Source organism: Ochlerotatus camptorhynchus, unplaced genomic scaffold, assembly GCF_037179485.1.
Source record: "Ochlerotatus camptorhynchus isolate MF236.1 unplaced genomic scaffold, CSIRO-AGI_Acam_v1.1 ptg000303l, whole genome shotgun sequence".
NCBI classification, from domain to species: Eukaryota; Metazoa; Arthropoda; class Insecta; order Diptera; family Culicidae; genus Ochlerotatus; species Ochlerotatus camptorhynchus.
This window is the reverse complement of record NW_027040791.1, coordinates 1,090,763-1,117,757: the sequence shown is the minus strand read 5'-3', so window position 1 is coordinate 1,117,757 and position 26,995 is coordinate 1,090,763. Positions and strand designations below refer to the sequence as shown.

Genomic DNA, 26,995 nt, shown 5'->3' with positions numbered 1-26,995 from the left:
AGTGTGGTTTGGGCTCCATACCATGAAACTTATAAAAAACGTATAGAATCAGTTCAAAAACAGTTTTTGTTATTTGCTTTTAGGAAACTAGGCTGGACTTCTTTTCCTCTTCCTTCTTATGCGTACCGTTGCATGTTGATAAACATTGAAACACTTAAGAAACGAAGAGAAACTTCCATGATTTCCTTTGTTAATGATCTTATCTCACAACGCGTAAATTCAGAAAAAAAATATTAGCAAGCCTAAATTTTTACATACCATCACACACCTTAAAAACTCGAATTGTATTTCAACTGTCACCTAACACGAAGAACGAATTATGGTAAAAATGAATCAATCAATAGAATGATGAGAATAATACTTATTGTGAGAGTATAGAGTATAGACATTTTGACGATCCGTTTGATCTGGTGCTGGCTCTCGGTTGAGGATATCACCATAAGTTTTCCCCCGACTTCGATGATGTACCGCTTAATGCTAAAACGTAAAGCTAACTTTGGAAGCTGCCAGCTGCGAACGATTGATATCCGTCTAAAAAAGCATGCTTCCACAAAACTTTTGTGACAATGGTTGGGTTTGGGTACCAGCGAATACCTTCCACCAGGCATGGAAAATCATTTGCATTCATTTCGTGCATTCATTTACATTCATTTGCCTCTAACTTTTTTCTTCAACAGCATTCCGCAACATGATTCATAAAGCTTTTGTAGGTTTTGTTATTAGCTACAACTTTTGTTAACAAGTCAAATCCGTATCTCTTATGCATGACAAAGCAGAGCGTACAGAAGCCACTACTGTTTTTCAGTGAATGTATTTGTGCAGTATGTACAGTAAACAAGTTCTGCCCGCTCTAGTTTGTGATGCGTAAGAGATACAGATTTGAGTTATGAGCAAAACTTGTAGTTAAAAACAAAACCTATAAAAGCTCCATACATCATTTTACGGAATGCTGTTGATGAAAAAAGTTAGAGGCAAATGAATGTAAATGAATGCAAATGATTTTCCATGCCTGTCACCGATTTTTTTCTAGCGATCAATGACGATGATCAATGATGAGAATAATTAATTAGACAAAGTAGTTCAAATTGAATTACATTAGATTTTAAATATTAGTTGTAAATAGAATTCTAGTCAGATAATTACTATTTATTTTAGGTAATAAACAAATTTTAAATTCTCGAAATTCTCATGTTATCACTCGGAATTGGAACTTGGAAAAATTGCTTTATTGTTTTTTACACTGTATTCGTCCTCTACTTCTGCTGTCAACATTGGTCCGTCATTGCGACAGACGTTAAACGCCCCCGGTGAAAATGAAGTGGCCACATCACCACCTCAGCATTGGGGGCTTCTCGCCATCACAACCATTATCGATCAATTCAATTGTGAGATTCGAAATGTCTAGACTGGAAAGCTTTCTAAAATTCAACGAGCCAGACCCGCTTGAATCGAATGGGTGCAATTGAATGGAAAACTGTTTTCGGAAGCTAGGTTTATACCTATAAGCCTTGATTAACAATTTATCAAATAATCACATTAATTCTACCTATTTGGCGTAAAAAGCACTTTGAAGCAAATTCGTTATGAACAGTAAGCTACTAAACGGATGGCGAAATATAGTGCTTGGTATCCCCAGCTCATTCACTTACCTGTCAGCCCTATCACGCTCCAATTGTGCTAACTCGGCATCATCTAGGCTCGATACCATAAAGCGTGCCATCAAGAACTGCGATTGCTGTTGGGCGGCCGCAGCCGCCGCAGCTGCTGACACGCCACCAAGGATGTTGCACGTGCCAATGCCGGATGATACCATCGGTAGCGAGGACGACGATGCGATCGGTGCATCACGGGAACCCGTGGCATTGAGTGTGATAATCGAACTGGACGATTGTTGCGACGATGTGCTGGCATTACCAGCCGCATTACTGCCACCGGTTGCATTTGTCGCAGAGGACACTACTGGTTGCTGCTGGCGTCGCGGTAATCGCTCCAACTGCTGACGAGCGGCCTTGAAGAAATGACACGAAAAAGTAAGATTGATTAGCTCCATTTTTGCATGCAAAAGAATACATTCCGATGATGAGAACCTTTTCGAACATTACAATCAACATGATCCGTTAGTTACCACTAATTCCAATTGCTAAATTAACAAGAAACAGAAATTGAACGAATGTAACAATGAAAAAGTAACAAAAGTTATATCACCGATGCAATATCGGTGCTTTTTCGTATGAAAACAAAAGTTGTTTAGATATCTTGACAACGGAAAACTTTGCATCACAACGATTATGGTCACTTTATGTGTAGGTATTTATATCAATAACAATGTTGTAGCTACCTATATCAAGTAGCTTCAAGTTTGGTGCCAGATATATATGGTATTTGAACTAATTTTATCATTTTATTACCAAACCAGCTGAAAACTTTGGTTTAAGCATAATTAATCAAAACTTTCATTATTACATTAAAAAGTTTTTCTCTTTAATGCTACTTTCAGAATACTACAGCTGATATTAATTAATATAAGCTTGATATCAGTGGAAGATGTCGATTAGCTTTCTAATCCTGTACCATTTTAGCACTCGCATAATAACACTCTATGTCCAGACCAACTCGACAAATTTCTGGACAGGACCCGGAATTGAACCCTCCGGTTCCAGCATGATTTTGCTGTTGTGCCTTAGGTAGAGTAAACCCCCTGTCATGCAATATACAAAAACAAAAATGGAATAGGTATGTATTTATTTAACAACTGTGGAAGTGCTCAAAGAACACTTATGTAGTTGAGAGTAGGCGTAATGTTTCATTTGAGATGCAATAGCCATGGAAAAGAAGCATAATTCAACAAATCAACACCGAAAATGCAAAAGGTCCAATGTAATGTGAGGGGGTTCATCGACTTTCTCTTTTGATAGCCACAGCTTTATAAACAGATTTTGAAAGGAGGTTCTCATCTAGTATCCAAAATGACACACGAATCAAGGAATGTGTTTGCAGCTGAATTATAAACGAAAGAGAAAATCGATCAAAGTTACTTACACCCCTTTCCTTCTAACCCCCTCATGTGACATTGATCGATTCTCTTCGTCGATTTTCTCTTTGAATGTTCACGGTTATGTAAAGAGTAATTTCCGGCTATTTTCGACACAGTTCGATGAAACAAGCTATTCACCAATATTTTCGTTTTGGTTCGAAACGTATTTTCCATACATTTTTTTTTGTACGCCTATCGAGCAGAAAACATAAAATAAATCTATGATTAAAAAATAAAAAAAAATAAAAATCAGCGTTAACAAGTCAATTAAGGTGCACCGTGGTAAGTTGAAATGAGGGGTAAGTTGAAACGGAAGCCGTAACTATTTACGGAAGTAAGTTATAACTGTGATTATTTTTAAAAGTATAATATAAACTTAAACGCATCATATGACTGTCAAACCAGGTAGTTACAAACAGCTTAGCGCTCTCCTCAGCTTTGTTAAGTTTAATTTTATATAAAAATTTACAGCACACATTTTTCACGCATTGCTTCAATCTTCTCAAAAAAATTTTTAATTTTCTGTATTTTACCCATTTTCATGCACTAGGAAAGCATATGGAGGCTAGTTGTAATGATGATATAGAAAAACCCGCATCCAAATGAAGTTACAAGAAATATTCTCAACATTTCAAGCAAGTGGCCCCACATTTTTACACCCTATGGGGGAAGGACATCGAAATGAGTACAAGGGGGCAAGTTGAAATGCTGGGTATCCCATTTGAAATCGCTTCAATATGTTGAAGGATAGCCAAGAAACAGTAATGGTTGCCTTTAGAAAAAAACTAGTAGTAAATAGTATGGAAAATCAATTTTTCACCATCAAAAACTTCAACAAGAGACTCTGTTCGATGTATTTCAGTACTTTCCTATTGTTGCAATTTAAGATAATACAAAAATGTATTGTAAATCCATAAATAGTATGTGTTAAACCAATTTAGGTATTCCTATGAACATTTAAGCAATTCAATTTATTTACAATTAATTGTCAACTGGTGAACTGCCAACAATAGAATGCATGATAATTTCATTATCATTTCACGGTTATATTTCCGCCTGAACTGAACTACCCACCGCGTTTATCGGGGGATACTTATATTCCCATCAGGGGTTGATAAAGTCCACGAACGGTTATTTTATACACGCAGAGAAATGATTTTCAATTTCAAATGGATATATTTTTGGCTCAGGGCCTAATATATTTTTGGTATTGATTCAAATATATTATTCGGTTAATTAAAAGAAAAATATTTTTGAATCAACAAACCGGTTGTAGAGTCAATAATCTGTTTGTGGATTCTAAAAACCATTTTGTTGAAATAGTGATAGGGTAGAGAACTACTTCGGCCTAATCGCCCATTTTGGGCCTATCGAGCAGAAAACTTCAAATAAATCCATGATTTCAGAGTTAACAAGTCAATTATGTCAGTGTCGGCTGTCGACAAAAGCAGGCCACTCTCGATGTGTGCCACGCGTAACTGCCATACAATGAAACCACTGGAAGCGGCTCCAGTTCTGATGGAGGAGGCTTTTTGGATAGCGGAAGATAAAGTGTTTATTGTGTTGTACCTTTTGACTATAGTTTTAAGATGTATTGTATAGTGACCAAGAATCCTCGGCTCTGTAAAGTTAATTCGGTTGAGCCTTATGAAATAAATTAATGAACAAAAAAAGTCACTTATGCGTTTGGTACGATACTTTAGTTAATAAGCTTCCGAACGAAGTCAATGAGAACGCGTGATATGAATGTTTGCACCCATTATTCCCAAAAACAAAAGAAGCGCTCCGACCGAATCAATTTTTATCTTCATCCGATAGGCCGAAGTGAATTCATTGGCGTCTCAATGGCGTTTCAATGTGTTAGGCCGAGTTTAGAATCCGTAGGCCGAGTTTGGCGTTAAGAAGCAGTGTTAGACTTTTGACAATATCTCAACGATTGGTTTGTCTTTATCAAATCGAAATCTTTTGGTACGTACGAAAAGGTAAATAAATTTGGAAGCCATCAGTAATAATAACATTCCGTTTGGTGCTAAATTGCGCTAGATTAAGAAAGACTAAGTGCGGGTTGTGCTTAATAGGCCGGAAATGGGGTAGTTAACCCTACAATATATTTGAATCAATAACAAAATACATTAGGCCCTGAAACAAAAATCAATTTTTCTGCGTGTACATGTATTTACATGTTTGAGAAAATAGATGAGAATTTTTTTTTATATCTTTATTAAGGAGACTTTCAGCCCTGGGCTGGTTCGTCTCCAGATGAGAATTTTCATCGTAAACTGATATAATATGTGTGTTTCAGCTTACCCACCTGTATGGGCAAAATGAAACAACACACACCATATTTGTATTCTCTTAAAAACGTAACTAAGTTTAATATTTTTTCATGATAGAAGACGCTTTTATGAAACTTTCGCTGCAAAAACATCCGGTTTACGATTTTTCCAGAGAGCCTCAAAGTTCAACTTCGAATAAACCGTTTCAACTGGCCCCGGTGTACCTTATGCGTTTGGTACGACACATTAGTTCTAAAGCTAACAAACGAAGTCAATAACAAGCCGGCACCGGTGGTGTAGTGGTAAGCGTGACTGCTTTCTCACCCCAATGGGTCTGGGTTCAATCCCTGCCGAGGTCGGTGGGATTTTTCTGAGCCATAAAAATCTCTGGTCACGTCTTCCTTCGGAAGGGAAGTAAAGCCGTTGGTCCTGGCCCATGTGTTGAATGGGTGCGATATCCTAATCAGGTGTGGAAGCTGCCTTCCTTGCACATTCGATTGCCGTCAATGGATGGCAATCGATGTTCGTCGGTGATTGGCACTAGATTGCGGAACAGAGACCGACGTTAAATAAAGGAATGAATGAAACGAATGAAGTCAATAACAACGTGTGATATGAATGTTTGCACCCATTATGCTCGAAAACAAAAGAAGCGCTCCGACAAAATCAATTTTTATCTTCATCCGAAAGTCCAAAATTAATTCAATAGCGTTTCAATGAATTAGGCCGAGTTTAGAATCTGTAGGCCGAGTTTGGGGTCAAGAAGCAGTGTAAGTTTTTTAGCAATATCTCAATAATTTGTTACTCTTTATCAAATCTTACGGTACGTACGGAAAGGTAAATAAATTTGGAAGGCAATAAAAACATTCCATTTTATGAAAATAAAAAATAAAAACCGGTCGAAAATAGAGACAAGGACGTATATCCAAGCCGCATATTAATGTATTGCAGAAAACATAAATGATTACTAATGTGTGCGTTCGTTTCAGAACAATAATACGCGCGCAACCTGACAGATGCGCAAGGGGTCTATCCTCACAGGTTTACAACATGTAAAAGATAGTTCTCGAGATCTTGGTTAGATAGAAGGTTGCTGTTATCGTCAATGATGTTTAGGTTACAAAGCCTAGCATTATGTTGAATTGCCAAGTTCAAAATTTTCCCACTAGGCGGCTCTAGAGCTCATATGAACTTTGTGTACATGCAATATCTTTGGATCCAGGCTGTATCCGAAATTGCTGTTTTCTGCCATTTTTTTCAATAGACTGAGACCTTTTGAATTGTGGACAGTTCAGTTTGGAGTTTTATCACTGGACGTCTCTAGTGCTCTGATAATCTTTATGTACATGCAATATGCCTTGATCCAGGCTAAATCAAAGGTTGTTTTTTTTTCTGAAAATTTGCTCAGGAGTATAATACCTTTAACATTCTGGACAGTTAACTTCAGAATATTCTCACTAGGTGGCTCTAGTGTTCTGATAAACTTCGCGTACATGCAATATCTCTGAACTCAGGCTATATCCAAGGTTGCTGTTTTCTGCAATTTTGCCTAGGAGGATAAGACATTTTGAATCGTGGTCAGTAAAGTTCAAAATTCTCTCCTTACGTTTACCGCGGTGCTTTTTTATGGAAATAAATCGATAAACGAAGAATTTTACAGATTTGTTGGGAAACTAAATTAATTTTACCAATATTCGGTAAAGTATTACCGAAGTGTCATTCTGTAAACGAGGCAAACGCCTATTCGGTAAAAAATATCAAAACGAACTGTAAAATACAAAATCGTTTACCGATCTTCTGAAAATTATTTCAGACTGTCAAACTGAAACTGTTTATATTTAAATTACCGTGGACCCCCGGTAATCTGACCGTTTTTAATCTGAACACTTTTTAACCACGCTAATCTGAACGCCGTGCAAACTAAAAATTGCTCATTTAGCACATGGAATGGAGTAAAGTGAAATGGAACGATCCGAAACGGAACAGCAAATAAGGTTACCAGAAACTCGGGTTTTATGTTCATATGGTTACTTCTTCTTCTTCTTATTCTTCGCATTTCAAGCTTATTGCATATCGCATATTAGCATATTGCGTGCTCTCAACTTGTGTGGCAAGTCCAATCATACTTCTATGCCCAGGGAAGTCGAGAAATTTTCCAACCCGAAAAATTCCTAGACCGGACCGGGAATTGAACCCAGCCACCTCCAGCATGGGCTTGCTTTGTAGCTGCGCCTTTACCGACTGAGCTAAGGGAGGCCTCAAGGGTTACTAAAAGTTCAAATTAAAAATGAACCCCGTTAATATGCACGAAGTGTCATTCAGATTAAACGAAGGTCCACGGTATAATCATGCAGATAAAACAAGAGCAGAATGAACCGTCATATTCAGTAAGAAAATGTTTATTATGCATGAACAAGTCTATTAAATACCTTTTATTCCTGCGATTGTTTTTCAGACTGTACCAATAAAATTCTTCTTTTCTGCTGGAAACAGATTGAAGGCTACATGTTTCTGGACCGCACCACCACAATAATAGCCATTTTACTGTTATGGGGAAGGTTACCGGAAAAGATATAAAGAATCTAAAACAAATATTTTTGTTTATTTTTTTCTAAAGAAAATTTAAAGGTATGCCCAATCTACAAAAAGGGCGCGAATACAACGTGCACACACATCATTTGTTCATCGATTTCAAATCCGCATACGACACAATCGATCGAGATCAGCTATGGCAGATTATGCACGAGTACGGATTTCCGGATAAACTGATGCGATTGGTCAAGGCGACGATGGATCGAGTGTTGTGCGTTGTTCGAGTATCGGGGACACTCTCGAGTCCCTTTGAATCTCGAAGGGGGTTACGGCAAGGTGATGGACTTTCGTGTGTGCTATTCACCATCGCGTTAGAAAGTGTTATCAGAAGAGCTGTGATAGACACGAGTGGCACGATCTTCAGGAAGTCCATCCAGCTTCTTGGCTTCGCCGATGACATCGACATCATGGCACGGAACTTGGAGACGATGGCGGAAACGTACATCAGACTGAAAGCTGAAGCTAGGCGGATTGGACTTGCCATAAGCGCATCAAAGACAAAATACATGAGAGGAAGAGGTTCTAGGGAAAACAATGTTAACCTCCCACCCCGAGTTCAGATTTACGGTGACGAAATCGAAGTGGTCGATGAGTTCGTGTATTTGGGCTCGCTGGTGACCGCCGAAAATGATACCAGCAGAGAAATTCAAAGACGCATTATGGCAGGGAATCGGGCCTACTTTGGACGATCGATCGAATAAAATTCGCCGCCTTCTACGGCCACGAGCATACGTGGAGGAGCAACGCGCCCTTGGTGTTTTCGAATGGAAGATGTTGCGTACCATCTACGGTGGAGTGCAGATGGATGACGGAACGTGGAAGAGGCGAATGAACCACGAATTGCACCAGCTGCTGGGAGAACCATCCATCGTCCACATTGTAAAAATTGGGCGACTACGGTGGGCTGGGCACGTCGTAAGAATGCCACACGACGAGGTCGTAGCCTGATTGGTAAGGTATGGTAAACATTATCCCAGCTGCAAAAATATCCATATTGCAGGGTATTTTCCAGTTTTTCTGTAACCAACGGCCGCCATTTTGAAATCCAACATTTCAACAAGTTTCGAACATTGAATAAGTTCCTAGAATTCGAGATACATTACACTGTCATTATTATCATATCAGTGGATTACCGTTTTTGTTGCTGATCATGACGTGTAACACAAATGATACCCGTTAACGTTGCAATTGTTTCACATTTATGATAAGCACGTGATTTCTCCGGCGTAGTTAATTGTAGTCTAAGAACTATTTTAACGACATATTTAATTACATCGACTGAAGGTACACATTGTCGGAAACACATGGTGGCCACCATTGGTGGGTCATATGTACCGAACAAATTTGATTGGTTGATTTTTTTTATTTTATTAGAGAGACTTTTTTTTTCCTCTGTTCGGGACCTAACACTACTGCGACCAGTAAATTGATCTATTGTAGTATATCCCGTGTCCTTAGTTTAGTGCATGTCGTATTACTCCATCACTATTGAGAAATAATGAAGTATTCGATTTTTTTACAGTTGCCACTCTTGCATTTATCGCAAGGATCCGACTCTAATTGAAAGGTCCCGCTATTTATACCCTTCGGAGTGTTGAAACACCCTCCAAAGGCGCGCCCCTTTGTCAGTCAAAATTGGATTCCTTAGCAAGAAAATTAAGGTATGACACCGTTAATGATCATGCATCAGAACCCTAGTCTTATTCACTTCAAACTAGGGAACAACGAATAGAAGATTAGGAATCACATAGATGAAGACAACTAACTCATTTTTGCCTTGTTTCAAGATCATTATCGGTAGACAAAGCCGAGTCTTGTCACTATCAACAAGGCATAAAAAGTAACAAGGACTAAGATGTGTTCCTTGGATTACTGAAAAATCCTGTTCCCCTAGTTTGAAGAAGTCAGGACTAGGAATCGGTGGTAGATCTTACATTCCGTAACGTACCACGAAAAGGTGATCTACCCACGTTACGGGGCTAGACTTTCGTAAATTGATCGGTATAATTTATTTTTCGAAAAAAATACGTTTGAATTTTTCTATAAATATTGGAAAATATATCGCAAATCTAGGAAATCCGTTTTTTTACTCTAATTCTAAAGAAAGTTTAAGTGTAAAAACATTTTTTCTAATCCTGATGAATGTGGTCAGTTATACATTTTTTCTATCATGGCAAAAAGTTGGACTCAAAAAAACGGAAAGAAATCGACCGTTCGGTTTTGTCTAGTGCCCAATTTTTTTTTATGATGAAATAGAAAACAAGTTTTTACGTGTATTTTTTCAAGAATGTAAGGAAAATACGTTTTCTTAGATTTTTCACGTAATTCAAAAGTGAAGAAATCGATGATGTTGGTCTCTCGTTAGTTCACAGTAGGTACGTTTTGAAAAATCATGCTGGAAATCATCTGTTCTTTTGTACCCCGATGTCATGAAGAATATTTACTTAATCGAAAGTTGCAATTACCGTAACGTAAACAAAGAGGATGCCAAACAAAAAACATAAAAATACACTTTCAAAGGCGATGATCCATAGTGTATCTGCGACTGCTGCAGCTGAGAACATTTAATAACAAAGAAACCCGTCGTCTGAGTATCGGTATATGTGATCGTTGCAGATGAAAGTAGATACAGAGAATGCACCACGACAATATCTCCGCCGACTTGTGGTTTAAATACGGCTCGTGCTGTTAGAACTGATCATACACGGAGAACGATAGTCGATGGACACATCCTTCTTTTTTTCTTCAAAATCACACAACAAATGATCACGATCTTCGTTTACTTGCTGTAGGGCGCGTATCTCATCGTCACTTCTTCTACTTCTCGAAAGTGCAATCGCAGCAATAGATGACGTCGGCAGCGGCGGTGGTGGTGGGACCGATGACTCGAAACGGCTTCTTCTGATCCTTATGCCGTGGTTCATAGGACTATTCTGAACCCAAAACAAACGGAAAAATGCGTCAAATTGAATTGTACTTTGCAATATCTTATGGTGTTACAGCGAGGGACTGAAAATTCTGATGTAGCTATAATACTGTCATACGCAAAACCTAGACTGCGCGCGTCGAAATATTTTGTCAAATCAATATTATGAATTTTGAATGGCCGAGAGCAAAACTTGTTTACACCGTGTATTCCGCTCTGCTGAGTAGGTACTGAAATGCTCATTTGGTCTCATTTGGCAGATGATTTGAATTTGCGCCACGAAGATCTTTCCTGCTTTTGTGCTGGTGAGGACCTACCTATGAACAAACCGAACACTTGCAGCTTTCCGACCGACGACACACGAAATACGCGATTGGGTAATTTTAGTTTGCGGATTTTAAAATAAATTTTGTTTTCCTTTTTCCCCTTTATTTTCATGAGAGACAAAAAACCATTACGTCGGACGCTTTTCTAATTTAGTGCCCACGCCAAAGCATTTGATTACTGCGATAGGTATTTATTGACATTTTCTTCTACTGATTCGGAGACAAAGCATAGGATTAGCGCTTCAAACAACAATATTGTATTTATGCGTACTGCTAGTTATGTTTAAAGGGTAGCATAGCATAATCACAATTTATTTGACTAAAGAATAAGATAATCTGGATCAAAGTTGAAAATAAACTCATCTCGGGAAATGGTTGAAGGGACTGTTATTTAAGGTGGGTACTTACGGTTACTTGCTGTCGTTCCAACTGAATTTGCATCTGAAGCTGCTGAAGCTGCGACGGCTGCGGGGCACCGCCCCGACGGACGCTGGACAACTGCTGTAGGAGCTCTGCAATGGGGTCCACTGATTCACGTCCTGAGGGGGACAATGTGGAGAGACCTCCTCCTGATGAGCTGAAGTGCATATTAGATCGTCTCGATCGAGGTCCTCCCAGTGCACGACCAGAATGTGGCATCCTTCGTACTCCTCCATGCCGGATAGCGGAAGGCTCATCGTATAGGGGTGGTTAAGGAAAGTTTGGTTTGATAATGTAACACTTAATCTAAACATTCATATCATGGATACATAGGTACATAGAACTACCGTCACTCGGAGATTCCCATGATAAGCTTTTGGGGTGCTGTTTTAGATAATTTGACAAAAAAAGGCACTGAAAACATTTCATTTATTTGCTGAGATTCAGCTGTATTATCCGAGACACATGTGTACAAATAAAAGTATTCGAAAATCATTCCCCTCTTTCTTTCCCTTGGTTGCTCTAGAGCACCATATATTTCGTATCATTCAGCAAGCTCATCGAATAATCACAAAATTTCACGAAATTTCCACCGCAAACATTTTATTTAGTATTGTTACTATGTAAAAGTTCAAATCAACATGTATGGAAATATTTATTTACCCTTCATTGAAATACTATGATGACGCTAAACACCCTGGGAAAACGAGGGTATGCGTAAATTTCACACTTCACGAGTTCTAAGCTGGGGCTGCCTGATAACCTAGTCCAGCGGTTCTCAAACTTTCGTAAGCTCGTGAATCGCCAATATTGAAGACATTCCAAGACCAAAATGACTTTAAAAACGCAAAAAAGCCTTCAAACTGCGTAATTGCTTGAAACTTGTCAAAATAGCCTTAAAACGTCGACAAATACCTACCAACTTCTTCTTCTTCTTCGCATTTCAAGCTTATTGCTTATGGCATATTAGCTTATTGCGTGCTCTCAACTTAGTGTTCTAGATGCACTTCCACAGTTATTAATTGAGAGCTTTCGATGCCTGCTACCATTTTTGCATTAGTATAATTGTGTGGCAAGTACAATCATACTCTATGCCCAGGGAGTCGAGAAATTTTCCAACCCAAAAATTCCTAGACCGGACCGTAAATCGAACCCAGTCACCTCCAGCATGGTCTTGCTTTGTAGCTGCGCCTTTACCGACTGAGCTAAGGGAGGCCCCAAAAATACCTACCAACAAAAGAGCACAAAACGAAACGAAAATATTTGCGATAAAACGCTTAAGCAATCTCAAAACTGCCTTAAAAATGCCTAAAACGGCTTAACACCAAAAATAGTAGCATAAAGTCATTTGGCGTAAGATATTTTTTTTTTTCGAATTGCAAATTGGCATAAAACATTCTGAATAAAAGATGTAGGTCATAATGGTCATTCGACATAACAGCATAACATTTGTGAAAAGCTTGAACTAAATAAATGATTATTAGGTATAAATAGAGGTGACCCTGGCGTAGTGTAGTTAACATCCATACCTCTCACGCCAAAGTCACGAGTTCAAATCTCACCCCCGGACAAGTCACGAATGACCCAAGTGTGTTAAAGTGACTATAATAAAAAAAAAAATAAAAATATTAGGTATAACTGTTCTATATATTAGGTATAACATGATAAAAACAGCAGAAATCTATTAAAAATCTACGATGGAAGTATTTCTATTTTGTTTTATAAAGAAATAACTATTCTACAAAGGAAAAATACCTAATCAATGATTATTTTTCCCAGTGTAAAAAATAAAGAGCGCATTAAAACTTTTATGAACTGCTCATGTGTAAATAAAGGAAGAAAGTTCAATGGGCTCTTATAATTGTTACACAACGCAAGTAAAATTAGCCCACCCCAGAGGGACGTACTTACTACTGTCTCCACCTTCATTATGTCATACGACCCACTATTTAATTTTGACGTTATTCGGGTGTTATGCAAAATGGCTATTTACACAAACATCTTATGACAATCGACATTATGTCAAATGGGGGTTCTTCCCGGGATTTGGGTGAATCGTGGAAATCTCAAATCCCGGGGAAAAAAAATAATTTCTCCGGAATCCCGTTCATTCTGGGATTGCATTGTTGAAAAATTTAATTCACAAATTTCTCTATTTTCTCTTCTTTGTTGTGTAAATCTTTCTACGATTATATCATAAATATGTTACGGGCTTCTGTTCGACTTTAGGATATACTGGGACACCACTGAAATAGCTTCAAACGGCTAGAACGTTGCAGTAAAATATACGATTCCACTAGTCTTAGGTCAATCGCGAAGATAAATTTGAATGTTTGAAACGATCTTCTGCTCACGTGCTCCGGATAGTTATGGCGACATTTCATTGTTGATAGCAGAAGGTGTATTACGTTTCCTGTGATTTGATTGCGGATTTCAGTATTCAGCAAGGCAAAACATGAAATATTTGCATAACAGATTCTTTATTTTTTTAGCCATCGGAAATTAAATCTTGCACTCTTTCTGCTAGTAAACTGATCAATAGCGAAAAGTATGCAATGTTTTAAATGAATTGTCACTGCCAGTTGAACTCTAACTCACAACTACAGATAGTACAAAACAAAACATATTGCAATAAAAGAAAGAACAATATTTCTTACCGTAAAACTGGGTCGAGCCAAACAGCGGAATGTACTTGATCATTAATATTTCTTATCACTTTTCTTTAAGTACCTACTATAATACTGCTGCCTTGTATCGAAAATGCGTTATACATTGGAACCGATTGTCAAGTAACATCTCTTTACAACGTCTACAAAAAATTCCCTACTTTGTTCAGCAAATGTCGCGAAAAATACCAAAACTATGTTGTCCTATCCATAAGAGCCCATTGAGAAAAAAATCTTTAACCGCGTTTTTCTCAGCTTGCTGTTTCAACAAATGTGACAACTATGCTGAAAAATGCAGAATAGGTTGATTCGAGTCTGACATACATATATGATATCTGACCAAAAATTATCAGAAAGTCCCGTAATCAAGTACACTTGACCCCGTTTTACAGAAGTATTTTTTTATTGCTGAATGGCCTTATTTTTTTAAAAATCATTTTTATAACTTTTTTTTACTGGCGACATATTAGCAGCATAACTCTGTCATGGACGCATTTCATTATCCTTAACGAATGAAATCTGTGATTAGAACAAGTATTTGTAAGAAATAAAAACAATGTATACATTTAATCAAATTATCCGATATTTCCGAGAAATTTTAAATCTGAATCCCGAATTCCGGGATTGTAAAAACCGCCGGGAAATGAACCCATTACTTATGCCAAATAACTTTATACCTGGGCTTATCCCCCTAACAAAAAAATAATAAAAATCCTCATAATAATCTGGAAAATGTCAAATCGTTCATCCAAAAAACGACAAAATGGCCCTAACAAAACGCAAAAAAAAAACTCTCTAAGGGCTAAAATGGCCTGGAAATGCCACCAAGCCATTGCTTGACAAACGTCAAAAATGCCTAGGATTTCCAAAACTTTAGAATCTCCAAAATACCCCTGAAATTAAATGATAAACCAGGTCCAAAAGGACAATTATAAAATAATCGTATGATCGCTAAAAGAGCAAATCGTGAAAATGACACTGGAAATGCTTTTGAAAAGCCCAAACTGCTCCAAATAGATAGGACAAAGTAAATATTATATTGCAAGCGAATTTATCGACTTCGCTGGGCATAGAACATCATAGAATACTGTGTGCTAAAAGACAGTAGGTTCAGGGCAGCCGCAAAGTTCCAGTAATAGGCAAATAAGAAGAAAGTATAATATCTAAAAAAAATCGTTTTACCATGTTTGAATCAAGGTCTATCGCATTGAAGCCGTTTTTTTTATAAATAAGCAACTACTTTTCAAAAAGACGTAACTGATTTTGACAACAATGACTGACAAAAAGTAACACTCACAGTACTGAGTAAATAACCCCGGATTTTCAAACTGAATAAGCCGGTTTTACAAAAATCTTATACTCACTCACTGATAATGTCATAGCGGCCGTGGCCTTGTAAAAATTAAGTTTTCAAAGTTGGAGAACAAAGGTCCTTAAAAACAAATAATAATCAAAAACTCAAAAATCTTTAAACAAATAATAATCAAAAGTAAAAGGTGAGGTTCGCAACGCCATTGAATAACCTATATCCTTTTGGTTTGTTTTTTCCGTCGATCTTGTTTTCCGTGCTGAGCACCAATGCTACCGACGTGCCACAGGAAGGCAGCTCCCACACCTGGACCCTACCACCTATCGACCCATCAACTCATGAACCGGGGACCAACGGCTTTACTTCCCATTCGAAGGAAGGCGTGATCAGAGATGTGAGGTTCGCAACGCAATTGAATAACCTATACAGAATCCTAATGTCAGATAATGTTGGATATACAGTGTATCTCAAAATTGATCGTACACCCTAGATGACAATTTATTGAAACATGGTGAATAGATATATTTTAGTGGTTGTGGTTGAACAGATGTTTATTGATTTATTGCTATAGTTTTGGTCTTTATTGGAAGAGCCTGTATTAAGTTAGATTTATTTTAGTAAAACGCTCGATTTTCAACTTTTTACCTTGTGGACGAATTTTAGTAAAATTAGTGGCATATGAATTTGGAATTACTACGACTAAAAATGAGCAAAATTTCAAGAAGGTATGATCATTTTATTTCCAGAAAATAAGGTTTTTCAAAGGCGTTTTCTTTAAATTGCTCAAACTTTTTGTAAATTCGACCAAATATGCCTAATACTGAGACAATAATTGATAAATGTATGCTGAGTCAGCTGCCAAAAATTCAGAGACATATCTTTTTAACTTGTGCTGTGCGATCAATTTTGAGATACACTGTAAACCTAATAAAAGTATTTTGAAAAGGATATCAGAAACGAGATGAGATCCCGCGATCCACCACTCCGATGTTCTAAGCTCAAATGTCCGGCAAAGTCATCTGTCACCAGGTTTGGATCACCGCCGGGTAGTGCTGCACATACTGGACAAACGACCTCCAGACCGGTGTCGGTGTGATCGGAGCTGACATGCTCCAGTAGAGCCGAATCACTGAGTCCCATTCGTTTGCAATACGGGCAGGTAAATGACTGTGGCTGATCTGGTGTGAGAACTTCTCCGCCATAGTATAATTCGAAGTCGGACCTCGTTAGTATACACTGCATTGGGTGGTCTGCAGAGTGTCGTGTGCTGGTTGCTCCTTCTTCATAACAGTTGGCGCACAGATCATAGTCGTAGCAGATCAAACATTTGTAACGACGTCCTCGGAAGTTGCTTTTAAGACACGAATCGCAGCTCACACCTAAAAAAAGACAGAAAGAAATATATATACATAAATGTAGTACCGATCATGTCCTGAAACCATGTACCGTAAAATGCCATAATGCTGCGCACAGGCCTAATTCTGCACAATTTCCAAATAATTATAAATTGTTTATAATTTGAATTGAATTGAACATGTGGGTAAGATGTATTAACTAATAACCACTTGTGTATGGGATATATAAATCTGAATTAAATCGCAGTAGACTGCAAAATTTAGACGCTGCGCAGAATTATGGCACTTTACGGTATCTGTAGAGCAAACTGCCTATAATCGCATATCGGTCCCATATGAAAAAAGTAGGCATTGAGAAAATGGCATTCAAAGTAACGAAGTACAATTCTCATGTAAATATTTGAAAAACCATATTATATTTATTGATATTTTTATTTTTTTATTTATTTTTTGTTATGTTGTTTTTTTTTTTAAACTTCGGTTGAATTCATATTTTGATATTATTTTAATATTTCTAAAAAATAATTTAAACCAAAATTTGATATTTTATTAAATCAAATCACACACACATTTATCACTGAAATCTTTTTTTTTTACGAGTCAATCAGAATGCTTGCTGTTTTCTTTATGAACATCACAAAGACAATTATGATTTTTATATTTTTTATTATATTTTATATTTTACAACATTTATTGATATTAATCTACCTGCAGATTGAATTTATAAATCGATATTACTGATAGATATCGATAGAACTGATTGAAATTAGGTTTGTTTTTATTTTGAATAGATGAAAAGTTATTGATAACATTTTTTGATTTTGAATCTTGATATCAACCAATAGATTTCAAAACATTCAGATTACTAAATTTGCTATCATGATATCAAAATAAAATTATAACATATTGATTACTTATTTTGCTTATTATTAACGAAATTACTAATATCAAAACGGATACATGGATTTAAGAAAACACGGATTTGTTATCTTTTTAATATCCGTCATATATCATTTGGATCTCAATTTTGTTATGATTACTGTTAACTCGACCACACGGTAGGCAAAATATGTTGTCACGAACGCTTATATCAAAATATCAAATATTTCATTTTGTTCTCATTCTCTGCTCGGGTGGCGAACTAACAAGAATGGCTTGTGGCTAATGCCTATATGAACATTGATTACTTTCAGAGTAAAATATTTGGCATTGCTCCCGCAACTTCTAAAAGCGGATATCACTAAAATTTATTATTTATTTTTGTAAGGACAATCAGTATCTTCTGCAAACGAGAATAAGGGTAAACAACCTTATTTTATTTATAAGGTGAAAATAGCCCTAAATGTGTGGCCGTGATCATACAAAGCCAAAATCAATTGATGCAGTCACAGATAAATAAATAAATCAATAAACCTTGGAAATCAATTAGATGTATTTATAGCGTTTAATCTTGCAATTATTAAAACAAATCTTGATAGAGCTGGAATTAGGGCGTAACAGCTTTTGTAAACAATGACTTCTCTAGATGATTTCTCGAAACTCAAGGCACGCCCACGCAAACCAACATAGCCAACGGGAAGGGGAAGTCTTCCCCTACCCGATGGCGACGTTGATTTGAGTGAGCGAGTCTTGGCTTTCTAGAAATCATCGAGAGAAGTCATTGTTTACAAAAGCTGTTTCGCCCTAATTCCAGCTCTATCTAGAAATATTTGTAACTTCTGTCACGATTTATAAAAGGATTGAGCATACACTAATAGTCATAAGGGCATAGATGGTTTAATTCGCCAAACGATCTGGGTGTTTTTTTTTAATTATTATAGTCACTTTAAATGTAAGCGTGATTACCTCTCACCCCAGCAGGCCTGGGTTCAATCCCAGTCGGCGCCGCCGGGATGTTCTGAGGCATAACATCTCTGATCACGCCTTCCTTCGGATGGGAAGTAAAGCCGTTGGTCCCCGGTTCATGAGTTGATGGGTCGATAGGTGGTAGGGTCCAGGTGTGGGAGCTGCCTTCCTGTGGCACGTCGGTAGCATTGGTGCTCAGCACGGAAACCAAGATCGACGGAAAAAACACACCAAAGAAAAAAAAAAAAAATAGTCACTTTAACGCTCATGTGACATTCGTGACTTGTGCGGGGGTGAGATTTGAACTCGTGGCTTTGGCGTGAGAGGTATGAATGCTAACCTCTACGCCGGGGTCGCCCGATCTGGGTGTTACTGATTACGTAAAATAAAAAATCATTGTATTTTCCAGGGCCATTCACCTAAAATTCTAGATATGTTCAGCAATTTAATATAATTTATCGGTCATTTGAGTTTTTACCAACTTTTTCAGCAATTCAAAAACCCAGTAAAAATACTGACTCCTGTAAAATAATATAATTGTGTAGTATCACTTTAATTACATAACTCGATCTGCCAATGACGAAACTTTAACATTATGTGATACTTATGATGTTCCGGATGGTTTCGGGGAAGTGGCCCAAACCTTCATACCAAAACTTGCCATAGCTACCGGTTAATCCGAAACAGGGTGATAGAAGACTAAAAAATATGTTTTTATTATTATTATTCACCACGGGTCTAGTAGATTTGGCATAATTGCTTTGATTCTATATATTTTTGAAACCAAGAGTTAATGATTATTACTTCTTTAAATTGCTTTCCGTTCTTTCACAAAATCCATACTATTCTTCCATAGCGCTTGGAAAAACTGTTTGTTTGAAAAAAAAGAAGAAGAAAAAAATGCTACAACAATATTAGCCAAATCTCATACCAAATGTCCGAGAGGTCTCCATGGAGCCGAGAATCATTACATAATTTAATAATTACATTAAAGTATTAAGGTTCTACAAAGGGTATTTTTTTTTTTTTTTTTTGGTATCAAGCTGGAGCTGCGTGACAGCTTAATTTTCAAGACTTGACTCATTTGAATAAATTTTGCTTCTATCTTTGACAATACAGCAGAAGGACTAGCCTATGTTGGCCGCTTGAACACTGCATTCCGTATGTATTGTTTCAAGATAGTTATAGAAAAAATGCTGTGACGTGTGCGCTTAGATACATCCGCCGATTGAATAAGTAAATCCGTTTCGAACGAAATATCTAAATTATGTATGTTACGAAAACCGCGCGAATTCCGAAAGCCGTGCGAGACAACCGAAGCGAGGAAAAAGGCTTATTATCATTTAAAGAGTGCCACCAAAATAAATGTGATAGCCTATGTTGGCAAGTTGATTAATTTTGGTTTCCTCCCTAAATATTCTACTTATTTTACTGTTGAGCTTTGTTTCAATTTAGTTATTTTATTATTGGTGCAGGTTAAACCTTTGGCGGCTGTCGGAATCAACGCGCCTACGTCTGCGGAGCTTACGCAGAAGTGATACGCAATTCGGTAGAGCTTGTCAAACGCTTTTGAGCTTATGTAGTTTAGAATTTGTTCGGTGCGGTCGCGAAATTTTGAAATTATTGATACGTGCAGTAAAATAACTAAATTGAAACAAAGCTCAATAGTAAAATAAGTAGAATATCTAGGGAGGAAACCAAAATTAATCAACTTGCCAACATAGGCTATCACATTTACAGGGCTGTTACAACAGGCGCGGATTTCTCGATTTGTCGCGGATTTGAACTTTCAGTCGCGAAAATCGCGGAAACATTAAATGATTTCGCGAAAATGTTCTGCGAAGGAACTGATGTGCTGTCACAAAAATTGTGGAGTTCATTGTAACCTTTCCGTCCCGAATTAGTTTGCTGTCATCAATTGTGTTGATCATTTGGCTCTCAATTTTTTACCGGTTCAAACCAAACACCCTGCAAATAATCGAGAAAAGATCTCAATTCCATAAGCCACACCGGAATTACACGGAAATTCCCTGGGGTCCCGCCCAATGTGAGACATTTTCATGGTTTTATTTATTTATTTATTAGTTTACATCAACAGGCTGAGTGTAGCCCCAATGATGTTTAAGTGAATAACATTAAAATACATAGTCCAGCTTACTAAAATACACAATACAATAGAATACATGGTCATTCAACGGTTTACTGCGTCAGAGAAAATACGGAAAAAGCGCCGGCGTAGCATCTCTCGTGTCAGGTTGAAATCGAACACTGAAGAAACTCGATTGAACACACGTTGAAGGCTTTCTATAGCACCGTTCATGCTATAGTTAGTGCGATGCTGAGGCAATCTTAACATAGCGTTATTTCGCAGCGCTCGGGGTTGGACGTTCACGTTGATCTTCTCCAGGATTGTAGAACAATCAATTCTACCCTGCAAACTATCCGCGATGAGCAGGGCCGCGAAGTGTCTCTCCGAGTACGTAGAAGCTCCAGATCAATCAGTTGACATCGACTTTCATAACTGGGTAGACGAAAAGGGTTTCTCCAAGGCAGATTCCTCAGAGCAAATCGAAGAAATCGACGCTGAACGGAGTCAACTCTTTCAGCACCATTGTTATAGCTTGGGTTCCATACTGCAGAGCAATATTCCAGGGTGGACCGCACCAGGGAACAGTATAGCGATTTGAGACAATATATATCGGAAAAATTCTTTGCAATCCTGAAAATGAATCCCAAAGATCTTGATGCCTTGTCGACAATGAACGAGATGTGTTGCTTATACGTTAACTGGGAATCCAAAATAACTCCCAGGTCTTTTACGTGGTTGACACGGCTGATAGTTGTTTCCTGAAGTACATAATTGAACATGATCGGTTCCTTCTTGCGAGAGAAGGTGATAACTGAACACATCGCAGGGTTGACCTCCGTTCGGTAAAAGTTGCACCAGTTAGCAAACGCTTCGAGCTGGCATTGGAGGAAGTGACAGTCATCGATAGAACGGATCCAATATGAACATAACATTTTTCGTTATCAAATCATAAACGAATCGTATATATTCGAGTAATTGCCATGTATACCGGATATTCTAGGTTCAGTAGTTCAGTTGATTTGATCTAACGGGTGTTCAATAAAAAATGAGAATGATTTCAGTGCCGTCCAGCGCTCTTGTGAGAGCATCGCGACTAAGTTGCGCCGTACGGGTGAACAGGGCCCGTTCTCCAATATTCATTTTTTTTTTGAAGGATAAATATTTTGTTTTTAATAAAAAATACTGAATTCATTGAAATTTTTTTTACTAGCTATATGCTGAAAATTTTTTAATTTTTATTGAACACCTGTTACTATATCAACCCAGACTGCAATAATGTCTGTAGTTTCGAAATATGTCCAAACAGATTCAATGTGTCTATGTGGATCGTGTCCGACCTATTGCTACGTATTCAAGTTATGTTATAGGTTCTTCTGAAATCATTCTGGAGATCAGATTATTTGTCTACTATATCACCCAAGACTAATTCAATATCTGTAGTATCGAAATATGCCCAAACAAATTTGCAGTGTCTATGTGGATCATGCCAACCTATTTCCGTGTATGTCAAATGTTCTAGAATTTCCAAATCGATATTTCGATATTACCAATGGTATCCCAGTCTTTGTTGATCTAGTAAAACAAATCATCTGAACTGCAGGACGATTTGGAGAACCTAGATCGTCTGATATATGTGGAAATAATCAAACATCATCCATATAGACACTATGAATCTTTTTGGATATATTTCGATATTACAGACTCTATCCCAGTCATGGTTGATCATCTGAACTCCAGAACGATTTGGAGAACTTAAAACATCTGGTATCCGAAATAGTTCATGCATGATCCACATAGACACTTTGAATCTGATTGAACATTTTTCGATTCTACAAACATTATTGCAGTCTTGGTTGATCTAGTAGAACAAATCAACTGATGTCCTGGACGATTTAGAAATCCTATTAATTCTTGTATACATAGTAATTAGTCATCATATGATGATCGCATGATTCACAAAGTCACATATATACGATTTGGTTATGATTTGACAACGAAAAGTGCTAGGTTCATATTAGAAAAAAAAAATATCATGAAAACGTCTCACCATTGGACAGACCCGAAAGAATATCCGCAACGTGACCAACAAGTGAAACTCTGGTAATTTCTCGATTATGTGCTGGGTGTTTGGTTTGAATCGATAAAAAATTGAGAAAACTAGAGCTTGGCTCTTAACTACAACATTTAGGACAGCAAAATACGTCAGAGACACAAAGGTTAATTTTCAAGAAAATTTGCATTTCAAATGAAAATGCATTAATTTTTTTTATATAATGTTTTATCAAATCTAGGCTGGTATTATTCAATAGAATCTCATAATGTAAGGGTGTTTTATTATGTTCACTAATTACTCAGAATTTATAATATACATAAATAACTGAAGATGATACATTGTTATTTTTTAATTTTTCTTTCAATGGTTGCAAACCATACTTCTTTAGCTCAGTTGGTAAAGGCGCAGCTAAAAAGCAAGTCCATGCTGGAGGCGACTGAGTTCGTTTCCCGTACCGTCTATTAATTTTTCGGGTTGGAAAATTTCTCTACTTCCTTGGGCATAGGATGGTACAGGCATAGAAAGCTCTCAATTAAAATGTGAAAGTACTTCAAAGAACACTAAATTGAGAGCAGGCAAAAATCTAATATTCTATAAGCAATAAGCTTGAAATGTCATGTAGTACATACAAATGGTATTTTTAGGTAATGAAAACAGTTTTTTTTTTGTCGCGGATTAGTATTTGAAGTCGCGGATTTCTTTTGAGAAATTGCGGATTTCGCGGATCAAATTTAGAAAATCTTGTAACAGCCCTGCATTTATTTTGGTGGCACTCTTTAAGTGATAATAAGTTGTTTTTTTTCTCTACGGTTGTCTCGCGCGGCGTTCGTGATTTGCGCGATTTTCGTATCTTACGCAGTGGCGTCGCGTCCACATGTGCAACTGGTGCACGACACAGGTGTAAATAATTAAATGCGTTTAGATTTTTATAGTTTTTATGGTCACATTATAGCTATACTTCTTTACTCCAGACCACAAGTGACCATGAATACACTATTTTATAGTGTGACTCAATTAAATCTTCGAACTTGGTTTGCTTCAAAAAGGATTAAATTCAGTTCGGATGGTCTGCTTAATCCCTAATGCATTGATTTCTAAGCATGTCGATATCACTGCCATGACAAAACTCGTTAAATAGTGCACCTAAAACCGAGCTTTTTTGGGTGGCGGGTGGCAAGCTTGTGAATGGTCAAATGCCTGATGTAAGCCAAGCAGACCTTCCATCACCTCTTGAAACATACCATAAATGTTCCACAATACATGGCGGTTTGCACCACTAGTTGTAATTGGAACTTTTAGCAGTCACGCGTCAAACGGGAGCAACACGGAAACAGCAGTCTGGTACACTTTGGACGTGTATCATATTTGCAGACCGGTTTAAATGTGTGAGTTTAAATTAGAAGAACATTTGTGATGTATGGGTGCCTAAAGTGTGCATTTCTTTCTGTGCACTTGGATATCTGATTACAGGCAAAGAGAGTAATAGAGAAAGAGAGCGCAAAAGCTCGCTCTCATTCTCTTGTCAGTTGTAAATCTCTCAATTACCGATGGTTGCGCCGGTGCGCCTGTCAAAACTTATGAGCTTCCCCTGGTTCATTCTGATAGTGTTGTTTTGATGAATAAAGAGTTGATTAATTCAAGTTTCCTACACAGGGGGGACTTCATGAATTTTCTCTAGATTTTAATACTGTTTTGCATAAAAAAAAATTAATTTCGGAACTGTTTGACGGATATTCTTCATTACCCTTCAAACGAAAGAGTTAGCCTTGTAATAAAAACGAGAATTAGTTAAGTTTTGCAATTGCTCCTGCTTCGGTTAGCGCGAAAAGGGCCATACAAGTTTTGTTTAAACAAGATGATAGACCCTTTAAATGTTACGTTAGGTAGTGATTAATATAGTAATTGAGAATATGTCCCTCGAATTCATGGAGCAAATAAAACAAAAACTAATATGTGGTGGTAAACTTTAACGAACAAAGTTTGGTGCACAGGCAAACAAATATGTGGAAGTGCATCTAGAACACTAAGTTGAGAGCACGCAATAAGCTAATATGCCATAAGCAATAAGCTTGAAATGCGAAGAAGAAGAAGAAGTTTATATGCTACAACTACGCTCACACGTTTCCACTATGTCGCACCACAAAAATACGTATGGGTATGTCACAATACAAGCACGCCGCAGTGGAAATCCCGAGCTATAGTTCAAACACTTGTCCCAAATCAAAATGAAGCACATATAAGATTAGTTACAATACCATGCACAAAAATTGTGTTTTAGCATTGTTCCGTGAGTAATACCTCAATGAAAACAACAATGAAAGCTTGTCACGCAAGTAGAAGGAGCACTGTCGGGCACTTTCTGAAATATTTCAATTGTATAATTCTCTTGTAAACCCAAATAAATCTATCTGCGTAAAAAAAAAATAAGAGTGATTTGCGGCAAAACCTGTCAGTATCGCACCTAACGTCAGTGCCTATACGTAAGCGTACTACGACGCGGCTCTCAAACAAAGGAGTAACAAGTGTGATACTATCACTGCTAGACTAGATCTTTGGTTTTCTCATGCAGTGGTTTATCAGAGAGGGAAAGCTTAGTAATCCCCATTGCCTGCCCATGGCGCCATTCTATCGCGGCATGAGCCAGCAACGCCGACCATAAACCTACCGTCTCCAACATTCCACTATAAAGCATGTAGTTAAGCCCGCCCACTAACAGCACGGTGCAAAAACTAGCCAAGGGGAGGGGATACAATAGTAGAGATTTTAGTGACTAAAATTACGGAAATAGTGACCAATAACTAAGTAACCAATAAAGACATTTATATGGTGACGTAGAAATTCAAATACGATTTGATATTGAAATTTGTTGTTATGTCATGGAACTTAAAATCACATTTCATAAATACCTCTAATTATATCGAATCTCACAACGGAATCTCCTATGAAGAGCATTTGAAACGATTTGAACCATTTCCTTTTGATTACGTTACACAAGATGCATTTATAGCAATTTCCGGATTTTTCCAGTTTTTTTTTTTTATTTTACTGGTTGTCCGATATACATTTAAATTAATGTATAAATCAATGAAGCCGCTAGCTTAAATAGATTAAAACGACAGAATTTTTTTTTTTCGAAGCTCTTGATTTTGATTCTGCGTACTTAAGGGGTTACGCCTACCTGCAAGACCAAAAAAAAGCGAAAGTTTGGTTTTTTTTCTCGAGAACGGCGTAACATATTGAAAATCGGTTTTCTGCCGTTTATTGAACACACAATAAATGGTACATTTATCAGTCGATGCTGTAAAAACGAGGTCCTGGTGCCCCGCACGGCTGCTCCCCGTGGACGATGTTCTAAAAAACGCTTTTTGCGGTGCCAACTGCGGTTTGTGATGTAATCATCTGAAATAAAAAAAAAACCATGCCAAATCGTTAAGCATGTGTTAAACTAGTCCTTGATCGTTCGGTTTTTTTTTTTTAATTTTTTTGACAAAATGGCGGCCTTGCAAAGTTGAAGTGCCGATTTTTGATCCTTAAAATTTGTCTTTGATCGGTTGTAAAAAATCGAAATTAAATGATAGACGAAATCCGAACGATCGTGGACTGCACAAAATAGTACTGAACAGAAATCAAAACGAATCGGACGAATCGAATGTATACATTTCGAGAAATTTTTGGCACTGGTTTTGAAAATATGATTCCGAGATAATCGCGTTTAAAGTTTAAAGTTGGGTTTAGTCCATATAAGTGAATATGTTTGTACGTCGCATAACTTTCACAATTTCCATCGGATCAACTTGATCTTTTGAGGAAATATTCTTGACTTTATATATTTTCGATTAGGACAATAAAAAAATCGATTTTTTGAAAGTTTACAGGTAGGCGTAACCCTTTAAATATTTTGATATATCTAAAAAGATAACTTTGATAATTCGCTAATAAATTTTCACAGAATTTCTTCAAGATCTTTTTTAGAATCATTCTCCTTCCCCTAAACTTGCGTCGAAAATAATCTTAACAAAAATACTATTGCATTCTTGAAATTATTTGCAGAACAATCAAACAAATTTTTGGAAATGGATAATTTTCGTAGTTGGAGATGTTTGA

The 26,995-nt window shown here is 37.3% G+C and overlaps 1 protein-coding gene across 1 annotated transcript in view; it reads right to left on the bottom strand.

Annotated features, from left to right (window-relative positions):
* Positions 1 to 26,995, bottom strand: part of LOC135707081 (E3 ubiquitin-protein ligase KCMF1-like) — a 36,901-nt gene that overhangs the window by 3,785 nt on the left and 6,121 nt on the right. The window contains exons 2-4 of the mRNA XM_065228820.1: positions 16,501 to 16,928; positions 11,563 to 11,832; positions 1,650 to 2,008 (exon numbers count right to left, since the gene is read on the bottom strand). Coding sequence (XP_065084892.1) covers positions 1,650 to 2,008; positions 11,563 to 11,832; positions 16,501 to 16,928 — 1,057 coding nt within the window. The remainder of the gene's footprint in view (positions 1 to 1,649; positions 2,009 to 11,562; positions 11,833 to 16,500; positions 16,929 to 26,995) is intronic.